This window comes from Pristiophorus japonicus, chromosome 1 (assembly GCF_044704955.1).
Source record: "Pristiophorus japonicus isolate sPriJap1 chromosome 1, sPriJap1.hap1, whole genome shotgun sequence".
Taxonomy (NCBI): Eukaryota; Metazoa; Chordata; class Chondrichthyes; family Pristiophoridae; genus Pristiophorus; species Pristiophorus japonicus.
Genome location: NC_091977.1, coordinates 394,825,308 through 394,845,104, shown reverse-complemented (window position 1 = coordinate 394,845,104; position 19,797 = coordinate 394,825,308). Strand labels below are relative to the sequence as shown.

The following is a 19,797-nucleotide window of genomic DNA, read 5'->3' as shown; positions in this document are numbered from 1 at the left end:
GAGAGAGTGCAGCGAAGGTTCACCAGACTGATTCTCGGGATGGCAGGACTGACATATGAGGAGAGACTGGATCAACTGGGCCTGTATTCACTGGAGTTTAGAAGGGTGAGGATCTCAAAGAAACATATAAAATTCTGACGGGACTAGAAAGGTTAGATGCACAAAGAATGTTCCCGATGTTGGGGAAGTCCAGAACCAGGGGACATAGTCTAAGGATAAGGGGTAAGCCATTTAGGACTGAGATGAGGAGAAACTTCTTCACTCAGTGAGTTGTTAACTTGTGGACTTCCCTAGCACAGAGAGTTGTTGATGCCAATTCACTGGATATATTCAAGGGGGTGTTAGATATGGCCCTTACGGCTAAAGGAATCAAGAGGTATGGAGAAAAAGCAGGAAAGGGGTACTGAGGTGAATGATCAGCCATGTACTTATTGAATGGTGGTGCAGGCTCGATGGGCCGAATGGCCTACTCCTGCACCTATTTTCTATGTTTCATTGACCAGTTGCGCAGAAAGGCCTGTTTCTGTGCTATAAATTCTACGTAAGTCTGTTTGTGAAATGTAATTGAATTCTGTGAAGGAGAATATAGTTGAAAAGTATGGAATTATTAGCATATTTAGATTCTGTGGAAGTGTCTCGGGAAAAATCTTGTTCAGTTAGCTCTAGGTGGTCTTTGGTTATTAAGACTGTGACTAACTTGCTTGACTGGAGCAGCAGTAACATGACTACTAATTACACATGTAACAGATTGAATGCCAGAGAAATCTTCAGAAGTACAGAAGATGACAACTACTCAGCTATATTGCTGCAGGCAAGCCTGTACTGTTGACCATAATTCTAAATCTTATCAGTCAGCAGATAGATCAACTAGCATTTGTTTGCTTAGTTCAAACTTGTGTCCGATTTCTGTTTCATGAAGCAAATAAACCTAGGCAGCACCTACAAACCAGATACGAAGGTGTTTGCTATTACTTTTCCCTGGCAACTGCAACCATAGACATCTTTCTATTATCAACATGGGTCTGGTAGCTAAAAGAATTTGGCTCTGTGTAGGCTTGTTCGCCTGGAATTTCCATAATGGTTCTCCTGATCGTCCACTATAACTTTGGTGGAAGATTGGTGAAAACCTCAGAGAAATGACCGAAACAGCTGTTACCAAAAACGTGTGCCTGGAATTTCTGCAGGGGTGCTTCCAATCTCCACCTTAACTTCAGTGATGATTGGCAGAAACCCTGAAGAATCGGCGTAAACCTCGATATCAAACCCCAACGGTCCCCCCCCGTTCCCCCCCCCCCCCCCCGCCCCGACAGGGTTAATATTTTTTTAAACGGGGAACAGTTCTCAATCCGGCTGTGTTTGTACGGCGGCAAGTAACATGCCATGTGAGGCTGGACGCTTCATTAAAATATTTAAATCAGGCTCCCACAGTCCCAATTGGGAGTCTGATTCAAATGTAACAACTGCCGCATGGGTTTCCCAGGGGACAGGAAACCCGGCAGTGAAACGGAGACGGGAGCTGCCAGCTCCAGAAGGCAAATGCTTTTTAGAGCACCGCTTGTAGGCCAGGAAGAACAAGAATGCTTTCCAGGCCCCTCAAAGAAGCCTCCCCATTGCTGATCATGGCCTCTCTCTCCCCTCTGCCGCCAATGCCAACCTCCCCCCACTAAGCACCGATCTATAGTTCACTCTCTCTTGCCACTCTCTTCATCCTCCCCACTCCCCCCCACCATGCCCCGATCTGTAGCTCTCTCCCTTCCGATTGCTGGGGACCATCCTCAAGGGTCCTCAGTTTTAGCCTCTTGCCGCTGGTTTTCCCACCCGGCAGCCGGTCAGCCTATCAATCTGGCCGGCTGCCAGACAGGAAACACAAGAAGAAATTGTTAGTGATATTAACGGCAGGACCTCCTTGTCCCTGGGCTTTCCAGGTTTTAGATGCGCTACCCCACATCCTCCCCATAAATATCAGGACTCGTGTCTCTGGGTTACCACTAATTTTCGGCCCAGTTTTCGGCAAGAGATCAGGAAACACTCCCCTCCCAGGAAATTCTATCCTTTTAATAAATATAATCATTGACTTAAACAATAATTTTGTGATGGTAATGATGGCAAAACTGTCAGCATTCGCCGCCATTGCCCCTCTGAAACTGACCGTGACGTCAGGATTTAGCGTATGCGCAGACAAAGGCAGGATTCCTGGCTGCACTGTGGAATTCCCCAGAGCTGGCAATCTGTGCAATCACTTGAACCGACGAAAACTTGAGCTTTTCCGCTCCAATATCACTGTTAAACACTCCATAAAAAGTTAGCCTTGTTGCAATAGGTGTAACTGGGGTTTTAGCGCCATAATGACTGCTGAACAATCATTTTGGCCCTGAAAAATTAAGTTTGTATTTGTGGAATATCAAATTTCTCCACTATCATAAAAATGACTAGATTTTTAAGATAATAAAAAATATTTGATAAACATAAAGTTCTCGCCATAGAGATCACAAGATATTTGTGGACAGCGTTCTTCGAGGTCAGCAGCGGTTGCCGTTGCTTCGCCACTGACTGCAAATTCCTGGCCATTTCCTCTCATTGTAAAGCCCAGGATCCCATATGCTTTGTTAACTAGTCCTGCCATCTTCAAAGATTTGTCCACAAACACCCCTAGGTCTCTTTGTTCTTGCATCTCCTTTAAAATTGTATTATTTGGCTTATATTGTCTCTCCTCATTCTTCCCACAAAAATGGATCACCTCACACTTTTCTACATTGAATTTCATCTGCCACCTGTATGCCCATTCCAGTAGCCTATCTCTCCCTATCTCTGTCCTCTTGAAGTCTATTATTATCTTCGTCACTGTTTCCAAGTTTTGTGGTCATCTGCAAATTTCAAAATTGTGCCCCGTACCCCCAAGTCCAAGTCATTAATGTATATCAGAAACAGCTGTGGCCCTGGTATTGAACCCTGGGGAACACCACTGTATACCACCCTCCAGACCAAAAGAAACCCAAACATTCACATCTGTGTTTCCTATCCGTTAATCAATTTTATATCCATGTTGCTACTGCCGTTTTTATCCCGTAGGCTTCAATTTTGCTAACAAGCCTTTTATGTGGTACTTTATTAAAAGCCTTTTGAAAGTCCGTAGACACATCACTGCCCTCATCTACCCTCTCTGTTACCTCATCAAAAACCTCAATCAAGTTAATCAAACACAATTTGCCTTTATCATATCCATGCTGGCTCTCTTTTATTAGTCCATGCTTGTCCAAGTGGCTGTTAATTTTCTCCCCAATTAATGTTTCTAAAAGCTTCCCCACCACTGATGTTAAACTGACTGGCTTGTAATTGCCAGCTTTATCCTTCTCCCCTTTTTTGAACAAGGGTGTTATATTTTCAATCCTCCAGTCCTCTGGCTCCACCCCTGTATCTAAGGAGGATTGGAAGATTGTGGCCAGCACCTCTGCAATTTCTATCCTTCCTTCCCTCAGCAACCGAGGATGCATCCCATCTGGATGCACTTTAAGTACTGCCAGCCTTTCTAGTACCTCCTCTTCAACTATTTTTTATCTCATCCAGTATCGCGACAAAATCCTCTTTTACCATAGTTTTGGCAGGTAAACACAGTATCAATTTCAAATGATAGTTGATCCCAGAAGTTTTAAATGATGTTTGAATCAGGGCCTGCCAGCCTTGATTCCAAGGCGGAAACTGAAACTCGCCTTCAATCTTCAGCCTGACCTCTGGCTCCCTGTATTCGAATGGCAGAGTGCTGCACTGTGATTCTGCCTGCTGTATCGGGTAGGAACTTTCTATTAAGTTAATGATCCTGTCCTCAGGATTTTGACATGGGACGCCAAAGAGATGGGCGGAGGTTCTGTCATTCTACATTCCAGAGATGCAATGATGCCTCTGGGATCTCCATGCTAGGTCACTACCTGTTCCAGTTTGGCTTCTTGTGTCTTTTCTAAGGCCCACCAATGGTTCTCTAGTTTTAAAAAGGTAGCACAACATTCTGACCTGTTTACAAAGTTTTTCCCCAGTGTGCGGAGGAAATTCGGTCCACAGAATATTGCCCTGTAGAATGACCAGTGACAGGTCTCTAAAAAAAATGACAAGTTTAGCAAACTTGAGCAAAAAGTAGCTTTAAATATTGTCCTCTATAATGTCGAATATCAATCATAAAATTGTCAAAAGTGCATTGTGTATTAACAATAACTTGCACTTATTTAACGTTTTTAATGTAAAACATCCCTATGGGCTTCACAGGAGTATTATCAAACAAAATTTGGCATTAAGCCACATAAGCAGATATTAGGTGACCAAAAGCTTGGTCAAAAAGATAGGCTTAAAGGAGGAGAAAGTGGTAGAGCTGCGGAGAGTTTTAGCAAGGGAATTCCAAACCTAGGGCCCAGGCGGCTGAAGGTATGGCCACCAATGGTGGAGGGATGAAAATTGGGGATGCTTAAGAGGCCGGAATTGGAGGAGCGCAGATATCTCAGAGTGTTGTAGGGCTGGAGGAGGTTACTGAGATACGGAGCGGAGAGGCCATGGAGGGATTTGAAAACAAGAATGAGAATTTTAAAATCGAGGTACTGCTTAACCAGGAGCCAATGTAACATAACTTCTTTCTTATTTTTAGCTTGATATGTAGAAAAAGAATCTCCCACTTATTTCTTTACTGAAGTAATGGATGTAGCCTCATGAACCGACTCACTGGCGTTAAAAAGAATTTGCACTCATATTTATGGGCTGGACTTTCCGCTCCAGGCTGCCTCTGCTTTCGCCCAGCTGAGGCGGTAATAGCGGCGGTGAGCTCTTCTGGGCGGGCAGCCAGCTTCCAACACCCCGCCGGGGTTTTCGGGGCTGGTTTCGATGGGGCCCAGAAAAGGCGAGCCAGTGTGCAACGTCCCTGGTTGCGACACCAGATCGATTTTCACCTCCCGCCCGACCCGTAGCGCTACGTAGAGTGCCGTGCTGGGACTGCCTGTGAAAACGGGCGGTCTGAGCTGTAGTGGCTGCAGAGAGGTAAATAATGTCGACCTCATTTAAGTGTGATTGATTTTAATTTTATTTCTTTTGCAATTTATGTAGTTGTGAGGTGAGGAGTTTTTTGGGAATGTTTTTGGTGGATTTCTTTTAGTTTTTTTTTTCTCTCCAGGCCTTTCTGGAACGCTCTGAAGCCGGTTCTTTAGCTTGGGCTTTTCGCATGCTAAGCCGGCCTAGCACCCTAGGAGAGATGTGCAAAGCCTCTCTTAGTGCTCCACCCCACACTCGGGGCCCAGCTGCCCAACTTTGCTGATTGAGGCGCAACCTTTTTCCAGGCGGTATCAGGAACCCCCGCCCCGTCGTCATTAACACCCCGAAATCTTTAAAGCCGAAAATCCAGCCCTAGTGTCTTATCACATCCTCAGGATGTCCCAAAGTCCTTCAAATCCAGTAAATTACTTTTAAACTGTAGTCACTGTTGTAATGTAGGAAAATGTGTCCGTCAGTTTGCACACAGCAAGATTCCACAAATGGATTTAATGAATGATCAGTTAATTTTTTGAAGTCATGTTGGCTGAGAAATATTAGTGAGGACACCTCGGTCTTTTTTTAAAATAGCGCCATGTAATCTTTTAGATTCACCTGAATAAGACAACAACCCTCGGTTTAACGTTTCATTGGAAGTCAGCACTCTCAATAATGCACCACTATATGCTCAGTCCTGGCGTAGGATTTGAACCACAACCTACTGTCTGAACAATTGTTACCTTATGAACTATTTCAGTGAACAAGATAAACTATTTTAGTCACACACTTGATCAAACTAGGGTGTTCTTAGCATGTTTATTTTATTCCACTTATTTGATAATAGACCCATTCTAAGCAGAATGTGAGTGTAACACTAATTATGATACATTCTGCCAGTAGAGGGAAGCACAGTGACATTCTGCATTGTTCGCTTAATACACTCACTTTGACTTCTTAAGCAAAACTCTTCTTAATTTAATTTACTTTAACATATTTAACTCATGATCCTGCTGTCTGACAGCAGTCCAAATAGTTAATTTTACTGGCTTCTGAACTTGGCAACAGTTAGCTTCCTGTTAAGTTTTCAGATAGCTTTAGGGTTCTGACTGCAGATTTTCCAGATTAACATTGGGGCTGCTTAAATTGGTTACCTGAACTAACAACTTAATTTGCTAACATTCTCCATGAACAATATTTTAATTATATAAATCTCTTAACCTGAATATTATTTTTCTTGAAAATTTAAATCTAAGTCTAAATGCTTGAGAAAATCTCTCATCTCAGTTACACTATAGTGCCCTTTTCACGAGCGGTACCAAAAAACGTTTCCTTATGCTGCTGGTCTCTGTTACATGTTATTTAATAATTAATTTCAATTTGTCTATAAATAAAAATTAATATTTTTCCAAAGTGTATGATTTTTCCTCCTGCTCCAGATTTAACTCTGCATCAACACTTCTTTTAAAGAGTATGCAGACTTTAAAAAATGCTGACGATTGTGACTGGCCTGTTAAAGAATATGTTCTGAATGACTTTGTATTATGGTGATGTTATCAGTTATAGACTGAGTTCCACAAGGATCTGGACTGTGGTCTATTCATAATAAATTAGAAAGAGGTTACTTTCAGTCATATTATAGAATTTGACAGTGTTAAGCCATGTGGTCAGGTGACCAGTGTACAGGACAGTGGTGCCATTCAGAAAGATCTGGTCAAATTAAGTTATGGAATTTAATGCGGAAAAATGTAATCGGATAGAAATTGGTTATGGTGAACAATGCGCACCCCAACCAGGAAGCCCGAGGCCAGCTCAAAATTGGTCCTTGGGCCTCATTATCATGATTTTGCTGAGCTGCTGACGCTGTTATGTCTCCACATGTAGTTCACCCTTTTTTTAAAGATAAATGCAAGTCATGGGGAACAAGATGGTGAGCAATCAGGATTGCTATGGGGTCAAGGAGCACACCTGCTCCTCCGAGCTACACAGCAACAATTTCTGAAATTAAAAATAAAATCAAACTTGCCTTTCGTTGGTGGCTGCAATAACCGTTGAAGAAACCCGAAGGGAGCAGTCCCGACTTTTGCTCAACTCATTGCCAACCAATTTTCTCTAGGGGAGCTAAAGTAGGCATTAGATCCTCATTTACACTTCTTGGGTCCTAATGCCTGTTTTTGGCTGCTATCAGAGACGCCTGAAAAAAATGGGCTCGACAAATTTAGCAGTGGGCCAAACCCTTGCGCAGATTGGATACTGGCCGTCCCACTGCTAAATTGGTCATTTTTGGCTGTTTTTTGCCCGTAAAACGGGTGGAATATTGTTGAATTTAACCTCCAATCGTCTCTTAAATTCTTCTAAGTTATAAAGAATTAACGTCCATGAAGTAAAATGTAGCTTCCATACAGTATCTTCAGAAGTGAATTTTATATCAATGATATAAATCTGATGCAGAATGGATTCAGTGTATAGTTACCATTAAAAAGTTGTGTTATTGACAAGGCAAGTTAACTCAATGAAATTACATGAATAAATGTGGTCACCGAATCTTCACTTATTTCCTATTGTTGCATTTTTATTTTATTTCATCGCAAACAGATCCTTCATTAAATTCTCTTTGAATTACAGAGGACCTAGATGATTTGAGGATGGAGGGCATCACTGACCATGTGCCTTCTGGTAGCAAGTTTAGCCAAGGCCGAAGTCTGTACTCTGCAGAACCTCAAGCCAAAGTTACACTCAACATCTGCTCGAGGTGTGCCAGGTATAGTAGGAACCAATACAGTATCATCACTGACAAAATTTGAATCAGTTGTAAAGCCACTCTCTGCATTCCAAAAATGAAAGTCATCATGCTTTCCGTACTTTGAGCAGCACAACTTTTAAGTTGCTTTGGAATTTTCAGGTTATATTTTTAAACAAGAAATCTTCACCTCCATACCGCTATAAAGTGCCTAGCCCTCTAGTTACTGCCACAAAGCCCAGCTGCTGAGCACCCAGTTAAGGTATTGGAGCTGAATTTGCAGTCGGAGGCTTCCTGCGGGCGGATGCCTCCGACCTGCAAAAAATCTACGAACTTACCTGGTGGTCGAGGAGGTTCGTCGACCTGCACTCCTGGACATCTACGTGTAGGCCTGCGTACTAGAGGCCCATGTATCCCGCGTAGTAGGGGCGCATGCAGTTTGCAAGCGTCCATGGATAACTCAAGAGAATTCTTGGCAGATTGCAAGTCCCGGGTTTTAGTGCATGCGTAGCACATGCCTAAACCTGGAACTTGTGTGGCCCCTATAGGTGCGTGTGCACCTCGTACTCACCCATAGGGGCTGCAAATTCAGCCCCAGTATTTCTACAGTGTAGGACCTTCAGGTATACCATTCTCAGAAACAACAGTGAAACCGTGTCTTTGTGAAGCAGGCACAGGCAAGCATGAATAACTCAAAGTTAATCCTTACATTCTAACAACATTGTAGTCAAGAATTGTTTACTTCACTGTTTCCATTGAAGTATACCTGTGAAAACCATGAATATAGGGTAACATGGAGAATATTGAATCATTTTGTACTCCCAGCATTATTGCAATTGGATTGGATATGATGAATTTGAATTTGGAGGTCAGTGCATGATTTTCTCACTGTTAAAAATGTAATCTATCTAAACCCTTCATGATTTTAAATACCTCCATCGACAACAACTTGTATTTATATAGCGCCTTTAGTGCAGTAAAATGTCCCAAGGTACTTCACAGGAGCATTATAAAACAAAATTTGACACCGAGCCACATAAGGAGATATTAGGGCAGATAGCCAAAAGCATGGTCAAAGAGGTAGGTTTTAAGGAGTGTCTTAAAAGAGGAAAGGCAAGTAGAGGCGGAGAGGTTTAGCGAGAGAATTCCAGAGCTTAGGGCCTTGGCAGCTGAAGGCAAGGTCGCCAATGGTGGATTGATTAAAATCGGGGATGTTCAAGATGCCAGAATTAGAGGAGCACAGATATCTTGGAGGATTGTAGGGCTGGAGGAGATTACAAAGCTAAGGAGGGGAGAGGCCATGGAGGGATTTGAAAACAAGGATGAGAATTTTTTAATCGAGTTGCTGCTTACCTGGGAGCCAATGTAAGTCAGCATGCACAGGGGTGATGGGTGAATGGGACTTGGTGCGAGTTAGGACACGGGCAACAGAATATTGGATGGCCTCAAGTTTACGTAGGGTAGAACTAGGGAGGCAAGTCAAGTCTAGAGATAACAAATACATGGTTGAGATGAGGCAGGCATGGAGTCGAGCAATGTACCGGAGGTGGAAATAGGTAATCTTAGTGATGGCGTGGATATGTGGTCGGTAGCTCATTTAAAGGTCAGATATGACACCAAGTTTGAGAACAGTCTGGTTCAGCCTCAAACAGTTGCCAGGGAGAGGGATGGAGTCAGTGGGTAGGGAATGGAATTTGTGGTGGGGAACGAAGACAATGGCTGCGGTCCTCTTAATATTTAGTTGAGAAAATTTCTGTTCATCCAGTACTGGATGTCGGATAAGTAGTATGACAATTTAGAGATGGTGAAGAGGTCTAGCGAGGTGATGGTGAGGTAGAGCTGGGTGTCGTCAGCGTACATGTGGAAACTGATGCTGTGTTTTCAGATGATGTCGGCAAGGGGCAGCTTGTAGATGAGAAATAGGAGGGGGTTAAGGATAGATCCTCGGAGGACACCAGAGGTAACTGTGCGGGAGTGGGAACAGAAGCCGTTGCAGGTGATTCTCTGGCTACGATTATATAGATAAGAGTGGAACCAGGTGAGTGCAGTCCCACCCAGCTGGATGTGGTGAAGAGGCATTGGAAGAGGATGGTGTAGTCAACCGTGTCAAAGGCTGCAGACCGGTAAAGAACATCGAAGAGGGATAGTTCACCTCAAATCTTGTCTTAGCCTTTTCTGCTGTAAGGAGAACAACCCCAGCTTCTCCAGTCTATCCACGCAACTGCAGTCCCTCATCCCTGGAACCATTCTAGTAAATCTCCAGGCAGAAATTCAGGGTTTCGGTAAGACACGTTACAGCCCGTTTGCGGTGGCCATGCAGCAGAATCCCGTGGCCGCCCGTTTGTGGTCAACTGGCCGTCCCGACCCAAATTCAGGTCGTAGATTTTTCGGCCTGTCCCCATTTCCGCCCCACTGCTGCCGACCGTCACAAACACATCATAAAAATGTGAACCCCGCTATCCCTGTATTCCGACCCAAATTCAGCAAACAAAGTCCACGAGCCAATGGACAATGCCCACAACAGCTTTATCTGTCAGTGCACCTTGTCTCCTCTCTCTCAGCCCTGGCGTTGTGGCAGACATTAAAGGGGAGGGACAAATGCCACGGCCACCATATAATTTTTTGGGGCCGGATTATTGTGCCCCTGGGTTCAGCCGGGCCACCAACAGGGTGCAAGGCCACTGGCCCGGCCAAAATCCTCCCTGGTGGCCCAGTGGCTGAAGTTAAAAATGCCCGATGCTCTCCCCTTTAACGGAGGGGAGAGAGCGCGGTGATGCACACGCGCTGTGACGTCACCACCTCTCCGCCACTGATTGACAGCAGCGGAGTCCCGATCCTGCCCCAACTTCCGCCCCTCAGCCTCACTTACCGCTGCACTGCTGCCCTCTTTATGACCGACTCCCGATCAAACGTAAAAAAATTTTCAAAGACCTAAAAATGGATCGGACGGCCATCTCCATGCTCCCGGTGGTAAAACCAGGTAAGAAATCATAGGAGCGCTGGCTTTTTGGCGCTCCTGAATTTTAGCCCCCTTTTCAGTACCCTTTCCAAAGCCTTGATATCCTCCCTAAAGTGTGATGCCCAGAATTGGACACAATTCTCCAGCTGAGGCTGAACTAGTGTATTATATTGGATTAGCATAACTTCCTGGCTTTTTTACTCTATGCCTTCATTTATAAAGCCCAGGATCCCCTCTGCTTTATTAACCGTTTTATTAACCTATCCTGCCACATTCAAAGATTTGTCCACAAACACCCCCAGGTTCTTGCACCCCCTTTAAAATCGTAACATTTAGCTTTTTGTTGTCTCTCCTCATTCTTCCTAGTAAAATGCACCACTTCACACTTCTCTGCATTGAATTGCATCTGCCATGTGTGCTCCCATTCCACCAGCCTGTCTCTGTCTTCTTGAAGTCTATTATTATCTTCATCACTGTTTACTGCACTTCCAAGTTTTGTGTCATCTGCAAATTTCAAAATTGTGCCCTGTTCTCCCAAGTCCAAGGGGTAGATTTTACACTTTTGTGCAGATTTCCCAAAAATGGGTGTTATTTTCAGCATGGGAGGTAAAAATGGGTTTTCAGATCGCCGGCTTCTCATCCATTCCCAAACCACCTAGTCTCCATATGTGATATGAAATGGGCGGTAACGTTAAATCTCACTGACCTTCTGCCGTAAAGTGGCGCTGTCCTTAGCAATGGCATGGCAACGCTCGATTCCCGCGATTCAGGAGGTCAAGGGTTATCATGACATGCGCAGAAGAGGAGACAGAGAGAGAGGGAGCTGAGAGGGCCTGAAGGCGTGTGTGGCTGGGGTGTGGCTGCTTTGGGAGGAAGGAGGGAGAGTTTAGAGCTTTACAGCAAATAGGGAAACAAAAATTAGCTGCTGCCAGCCACATATTTGCCCGAATTTGGCCTATAATGGAGGGAGAGGAGGAGGCATCACAGCAGGCTGTGGAGACTGATGCTTGAGAGAGCAGTGAGGTGAGAGGGAAGCACATTGGAGGGCACAAAAGAGCGAGGAGGTTCTCAGACAAGGCAAATGCCTCCTTCCTGCAGGAGGTTGAGTTACACTGGGGTGATTTGACACAGGAAGCCCACCCCAAAGGCTTACCAGAAGATATGGACCAAGATAGCAGAGGTGGTCTCGTCGGCGACCAACGAGGTGCATGAGGGCAACCAATGCCGCAAACGATGGAACGACCTTGTGGGATCCGCAAGAGTAAGTATTACATTTATTTACATGTACTTATGTATTTATATAATTTGATTTGCAACAGTCATGAGTGACTATCGGCAGATGTGAGGTCTTTCACTTTTACCGGGAATGTTTTACTCATGTTTACACGGTGCGTGTCTTTAGGTAAAGAATGATAATTATCATAATAATCATGATTACATCTGTTGGTTATAAGAACATAAGAAATAGGAGCAGGAGAAGGCCAAACGGCCCCTTGAGCCTGCTCCGCCATTTAATACGATCATGGCTGATCCGATCATGGACTCAGGTCCACTTCCCTGCCCGCTCTCCATAACCCCTTATTCCCTTATCGTTTAAGAAACTCTCTATTTCTGGCTTAAATTTATTCAATGTCCCAGCTTCCACAGCTCTCGGAGGCAGCGAATTCCACAGATCCACAACCCTCTGAGAGAAGAAATTTTTCCTCATCTCAATTTAAATGGGCGGCCCCTTATTCTAAGATTATGCCCTCTAGTTCTAGACTCCCCTATTAGCGGAAACATCCTCTCTGCATCCACCTTGTCAAGCCCCCTCATAATGTTATACGTTTCGATAAGATCACCTCTCATTCTTCTGAATTCCAATGAGTAGAGGCCTAACCTACTCAACCTTTCCTCATAAGTCAACCCCCTCATCTCTAGAATTAACCTAGTGAACCTTCTCTGAACTGCCTCCAAAGCAAGTACAGGAAACTCTCATTTATCCGGATCGCTTGAGGATTCGGCAATTCTGGGTAAACGAATTTTCCGATGGGGCGAGTTTACATTTTAAAGTTAAAATTTAACTTTAAAATTTTTAACAACTCATTGGAAATCAAAATTCCCATGTGTATGTTAGTGATCACCTACTTAATCGTCGCTGTATCTGAAGTAACTAATTGCAAGAAGAGTTCTGAGTGGTTTCAATGTGAGAACACGCGAGGCAAACGGTTCATGCGTGACAATCGTTTCTGCAGAAGAAAAGGGATTGAGTTGCCAGCATGCATGTACTTGCCCCGGACTGTAATCGCAGAGGGACGAATGCTGCACTGGGAGTGGCTGCAGGTGACCTCGAGGAGGAGATTGTCTAGCTCCGGGGTTCCGGAGCGCACTCTCCGGGCTGCGTTCTGTGCCTGGAACCCGGTGCCAGCACTGCCCCCATTCCCAACGTCAGCGGCGGCGCGAGAGACAGCAGCTGCAGCAGCACGTATACACACACGCACCAGCAAAGCAAGGGCAGAGGAGGGTGAACTTGTGTATTCAGTTTTTAGATTTTTACGGTAAATGTTATCAGTCCTTGGTCATGATGAGTGTCACGTTGTGCAATTGTTAGCGATTTTGCAACAGAAGGATCTGGATATGATATATGTCGAAGTGTTCCGTGCAAGGCTGCCAGCCGGTGAGAAGTGGCGACGCAATATTTTAAATTCCGTTAATGGCGGGTTTTTCGTTAAATCCGTATCCGGATAAACGAGAGTTTCCTGTGTATCCTTTCATAAATATGGAAACCAAAACTGCACGCAGTATTCCAGGTGTGGCCTCACCAATACCCTGTACAAATGTAGCAAGACTTCCCTGCTTTTATACTCCATCCCCTTTGCAATAAAGGCCAAGATTCCATTGGCCTTCCTGATCACTTGCATATCTGCATACTAACCTTCTGTGTTTCATGCACAAGTACCCCCAGGTCCTGCTGTACTGCGGCACTTTGCAATCTTTCCCCATTTAAATAATAACTTGCTCTTTGATTTTTTCTGCCAAAGTGCATGACCTCACACTTTCCAACATTATACTCCATCTGCCAAATTTTTGCCCACTCACTTAGCCTGTCTATGTCTTTTTGCAGATTTTGTGTGTCCTCCTCACACATTGCTTTTTCTCCCATCTTTGTATCATCGGCAAACTTGGCTACGTTACACTCAGTCCCTTCTTCCATGTCGTTAATATAGGTTGTAAATAGTTGGGGTCCCAGCACTGATCCCTGCGACACCCCACTGGTTACTGATTGCCAACCCGAGAATGAATCATTTATCCCTACTCTCTGTTTTCCTTTCATTAGCCAATCCTCTATCCATGCTAATATATTAACCCCAACCCCGTGAACTTTTATCTTGTGCAGTAACCTTTTATGTGGCACCTTGTCAAATGCCTTCTGGAAGTCCAAATACACCACATCCACTGGTTCCCCTTTATCCACCCTGTTTGTTACATCCTCAAAGAATTCTAGCAAATTTGTCAAACATGACTTCCTCTTCATAAATCCATGCTGACTCTGCCTGACCGAATTTTGCTTTTCCAAATGTCCTGCTACTGCTTCTTTAATAATGGACTCCAACATCTTCCCAACCACAGAGTTAGGCTAACTGGTCTATAGTTTCCTGCTTTTTGTCTGCCTCCTTTTTTAAATAGGTGCATACATTTGTAGTTTTCCAATCTTCTGGGACCTCCCCAGAATCCAGGGAATTTTGGTAAATTACAACCAATGCATCCACTATCCCTGCCGCTACTTCTCTTAAGACCCTAGGATGCAAGCCATCAGTTGTGTTGTATCAGTCTCTATGACAGTACCTAGCAATGATATCACACAATAATCTCATGCCATGTCGTCCTGTCACCTTTTACAGAAAAAGCTATCGACGATGAGGTCCATGCAGTGGTGAACAGGTGGAGGGGGGGGGGGGGGGCATCAGTCCCCTATGACATCACTGAAATGGAGGAGCGGGAGCTCGCACTCGTGGGGAAGCACACCCGGACAGCCATGGACGCACCTGCAGACACTGAAGTGATGCCATGTGAGTAAAGCTTATACCATTGCGTGATATAAAGTCAATAGATACCACACCAACTCATATCTGAACAATCATATATGATCGATGTTTTCTAAAATTGTCCTAGAAATAATGCTGGCCTAATGGAAATCATTGCAATGCAAATGTATTGATGGTCATGCAATGTGATGTCTGTGATGATTTTGAAAGTGGTGCTGCTTTTGTCGTGCATATGCTGTGTGTAGCGCTGGACTCGCCTTATGACCCTGGCACCCCCTTCTCCTCTAATAACCTCATTTGTATTTTGCAGCTCAGCCAGCAGCGCAGCCCCAGGCAAGACCACAGAGGCCAGAAGGTGGGGGCGTGGGGCCCGACTCTCCAGACGATCCTACATCTGGTACTGAGGAGCTCCGATCCTCGCCCGTTAATTGGCTGGGTCCGTTCTCTACGGACGAGAGCGTCGACTTCGAGGAACCTGCATCGCTACGCTCCAGAAGCCATTCCACCCCAAGGCCATCTAGTGGTCCTCCAGTCATTCCTGCCTCAACTCTGGAGGTGCCGGCCCCAAGTACCTCGCCACAGGGCACTCCATTTGTCCCCAGGATGGCACCGACCCCGCGGAGGCCTTGTGAACGCGGTAGGTCTGGTCCACGAATGCCACATGAGAGCGGAGAGATGGTACAGTTGTCCAGGAGGACTGTAGACATTGGTGACCAGCTCATCGAAGCATTAGGTGGCATATCCCGACAGCTGGCCACCATGACTGAGTACATTCTGCGGATAGCAGAGACCCTGGAGATAGCAGAGGCGATAGCCAGGAATACTGCTGGTACAGGCCTCCCAGTGGTACCAGAGTGTGGCACTCCACCCCTAGGTTCCGCATCACCACTGAGACCGACAGATGAGAGCAAGGACCAAGATCCTGCTTCTGCATCAGAGAATGTTGCCCCTCGGCACCCCTCGCTCCCGTACCCGTGCAACCAACGCCTCTGCCTTCATCCCCCCCCCCCCCCAATGAGGCACCGCCTGAGGAACTCGTCGGCCAGGCGGCATGGAGCGAGGGGGTGAAGGGGTAGAGGTGGGGAGAAGAAGGGGAGGGGGGAAGGAAAGTGAGATGCATGTCCGCAGGTGATTGCTGTGTTATATCCCCATCTGGGTGTGTCCAATTTGTTGTAATGTATGGGGACTGGGGACCACCTTCCTGCTTTGCCTTTGTATTCTGTGTTGCTGGACATGTTGAACATTTGATTGATGTCAATGGTGGAAAAAGTGGGGTGTGGGCGGGGGTTGGGTGTTTTTGCCTGTGATACTTATGATTTCAGACCAATATTGGTATTAAAATTTTTGTTATTGAACATAACCTTGTTGCGCATTATCTCAGATAGCTGGACCGTTACACACTGGTGATTCCTTAACATGAAAGGGTTAAATAAAACTTAACGTTAATCAACATAAACTTTAACTGGCACCAAGATGATGGGTGCCATTGATGTCTGAACTGCATACACACAGCAGTGTGCCAGTGTTGTCACTCACAGCAACGTTCTTTCAGGCAAATCGTTCAGATATCAGCTCCTCACCTAAGAGTCTTGCAGCTATGTAGCCACCATGGGCCCTTTCCTACGGTCTGGAGGCGGTCGTGGGCATCGTGGCATAGCCAGCCTGATTGTCTGGTCCGAGGTCAGCCTCCAGCCCCTCGTCGTCCTCTTCCTCTCTCTCCTATGGTGGAGCATCAGTCCCTTCTGGCAATTCTTGGCACCTCCTGATAGCCAGGTTGTGCAGCATGGAGCACACGACCATGAATTTACCTACTTGCTCAGGGTTGTATTGTAGTTCCCCTCCTGAGTGGTCCAGACATCTGAAGAGCTGCTTAAGCACAGTTATTGTTTTCTGGACCACACTGCGTGTGTCTCTGTGGCTCTGGTTGAATCGCTTCTCGGCCTCAGTGTGAGTGTCATGCAGGGGAGTCATCAGCCAGGTGGCTAGGCCATATCGGTTGTCACCAAGCATCCAGCATTGTCCTTGTGGCTGACTCTTAAAGATGTCAGAGACAGCGCTCTCACGCAGGATGTGAATCTTTTTGAAGGTGCCCGGACATTTGGCATTCACTGCCAGTATGATCTGGTTGGACCTTCAGGGAGTGAAATCCTTTTCTGTTAGGAAAATGCTCCGAGTCCTGAGAAGGTGGCCGCATGGCGATGTGAGTGCACTGTATAGCTCCTTGCACCCTGGGGAACTTAGCAATGCGGTAGAATGCTCCAGCCCTGTCAGTCTGATCCTCCGTGGTCATGGGGAAGCGATAAAGTCCATCCTACACGCGTACAGGGTCTCCATGACCTGTCTAATGCAGCGATGGGTGTCATGGTGAGGCAGAGGGCAAATCTCGACCGCGGAGGCCCGAAAAGAACCGGCTGCGTAGAAAGACAGTGCTGCGGTGACCTTGACCTCGACCAACACTGATGTCCTGAAGGCAGGCTGCATATGTGGCCTGATGAGTTCACATATTTCATTGATCACCACCTTCTGGAAGTGCAGTCTCTGAAGGCAGATGTGGTCAGACATGTCGAGGTAAGACCTCTTTTCCGTGTACGTGCGGGGTGTGTATGGTCTGGCCCTCCTCCTCATTCTTGCATGTCTTAAATTGGGGACATAATGAAGTGCATCAGACATTGAGCCATCTGCATTCTGCAGCATTTGCGTATTAATCGATGCAGGCTGAGAAATCGCTGGCCCCATTGCAATGAAAGTATAATAGCGATTGATCAGAAGCAATAATTTCCTTACTCAAATACACCTAGAGTAAACCCCCAATAGTCCAGAGTCTGAAAATATATCTGTTGAGATGGTCACTTCACCTGAGAAGAGCTCCAGAATCAATGCAAACTCCCCCGAAGTTGAAGCAGCCTTTTGAATGAAGCAACCTGTGCTTTTAAAAATGCCAGCCACTCCGCTGGCTTTAGTTCAGAACAGTTCCACTTTTTCTGGGTGATTTTTTGGGCGAGCAATACTGTGAGCGATATGTGTGCGAGGTTGTGAAAGTGACGGTGGGCGATCTTCTGGGCATTAGTTTCGCTAAAAGTGCTCTTTACAACAAAAATAAATGGGCGGGCGGTATTATTGAATCTCAGCGTTAATTCTGTGCGGAAAGTAACGCTGGGTGATATTATGGGCATTGATTTCACCCATTTTGATGATTCCGTCCAAAAAAAGTGGGCAGGCGGTATTTTTCTCACCATTACGTACATGGGGAAAGTAACGCTCGGCGATAAGTTTCCGAAAAATGACCGTCAGTTTCCATTTTGTGGCTAAATGGGTGATATGTGGGCGATATACATTATTTCAGCGGTAAAATAGACGTTAAGTGGGTGTTAAGCATGCAACAAAGGAGGAAAGTCTAGCCCCAAGTCATTAATGTATATCAAAAACAGCAGTGGTCCTCATATTGAACCTTGAGGAACACCACTGTATCCCTCTCTCCAGTCTGGGGGGAAAAAACAGCTCTCTGTTTTATATCCCTTAGCCAATTTTGTATCCATGCTGTTGCTACCCCTTTTATCCCATGGGCTTAAATTTTGCTAACAAGCCTAGTATGTGGTACTTTATTAAACACCTTTTGAAAGTTCATATGCACAACATCAGCTACACTGCCCTCATCCACCCTCTCTGTTACCGCATCAAAAAACTCAATCAACTTAGTCAAACACGATTTGCCCTTAAATCTGTGCTGGCTCTCCTTTATTAGTCTATGCTTGTCCAAGTGGCTGTTAATTTTCTCCTGGATAATTGTTTCCAAAAGCTCCTTCACCATCAATGTTAAACTAATTGGCCTTTGATTGCCAGGTTTATCCTTCTCCCCTTTTTGAACAAGGGTATAGCGTTTGCAATCCTTGCATCCTCTGTTGGTAGCCCTGTATCTAAGGAGGATTGGAAGATTGTGGCCAGCACGTCCGCAATTTCTATTATCTTCCTCAGCAACTGAGGATGCATCCAGTTTAAGTACTGCCAGCCTTTCTAGTCCACTATTTTTTTTTCTCATCCAGTATCCCAGCAACCTTCTCAATTACCATAGGTTTGGCAAAGTCCTCTTCCTTGGTAAACACCAATGTAATGTACTCATTTTGCACCTCTGGCATGCCTTCTGCCTCCACCAATAGATCTCCATTTGGTCCCTAATCGTCCACACCATTCCTCTGACAGCTCTTTTATTGTTAAAATGCCTCTAGAAGACATTTGGGGTCCCTTTTATGTTAGCCACCAATCTATTCTTGCACTGTCTCTTTGCCTCTCTTATTTCCTTTTCCACTTCTCCTCTGTACTTTTTATATTCAGACTGATTCTCCCTTATATTATCAAGCTGACCTGGCAGAGGCCTCTTTTTTCTACTTCATCCTGCTCTCTAACTCTTTCGTCATCCAGGGTGCACTGGCTTTGGTTGCCCTCCCTTTCCCCCTTGTGGGAATGTATCTAAACTACTCAAACCATCTCCTCCTTAAAGACCACGTATTGCTCCGTTACATTTTTGCCTGCCAGTCTGTGACTCCAATTTACCGAGGCCAGATCCCTCCTCAATTTGTTGAAATTAGCTCTCCTCCAGTTAAATATTTTTTATTCTAGATTGCTCCATAACTCCTTCTCCATAACTAATCTAAGCCTATGATACTATGATCACTCTTTCTGAGATGCTCCCCACTGTGACATTCTCTACTTGACTCATTTCTTTTCCCAGGGCTAGATTCAGCAATGCCACCTTCCTCATTGGGCAGGAAACATACAAATCAAGAACATTCTTCTGAACACACTTCAGAAATTCCTCCTTTCTCTGCCCCATTCAATATTGAGGTAGTTAAAGCTTCACATTATCACTGTTCTTGCACCTCTCAGTAATGTTTTTGAAAATCTATTCCTTTATCTCCTTCTGACTATTCGCTGGCCTATAAAATGCAGCAAATAGTGCAACAGCTCCTTTATTGTTTCTCAACTCCAACCATTTGACCCCTGTAGGACATTCTCTCTTTCTGATACATTACAACACAACTTGCATTTATAAAGGACTATTAATGGAGTAAAATGTCCCA

At 45.2% G+C, this 19,797-nt stretch overlaps 1 protein-coding gene across 1 annotated transcript in view; it reads left to right on the top strand.

The window, feature by feature from the left end:
* Positions 1–19,797, top strand: part of c1h8orf34 (chromosome 1 C8orf34 homolog) — an 805,115-nt gene that overhangs the window by 549,436 nt on the left and 235,882 nt on the right. The window contains exon 9 of the mRNA XM_070884539.1: positions 7,624–7,750. Coding sequence (XP_070740640.1) covers positions 7,624–7,750 — 127 coding nt within the window. The remainder of the gene's footprint in view (positions 1–7,623; positions 7,751–19,797) is intronic.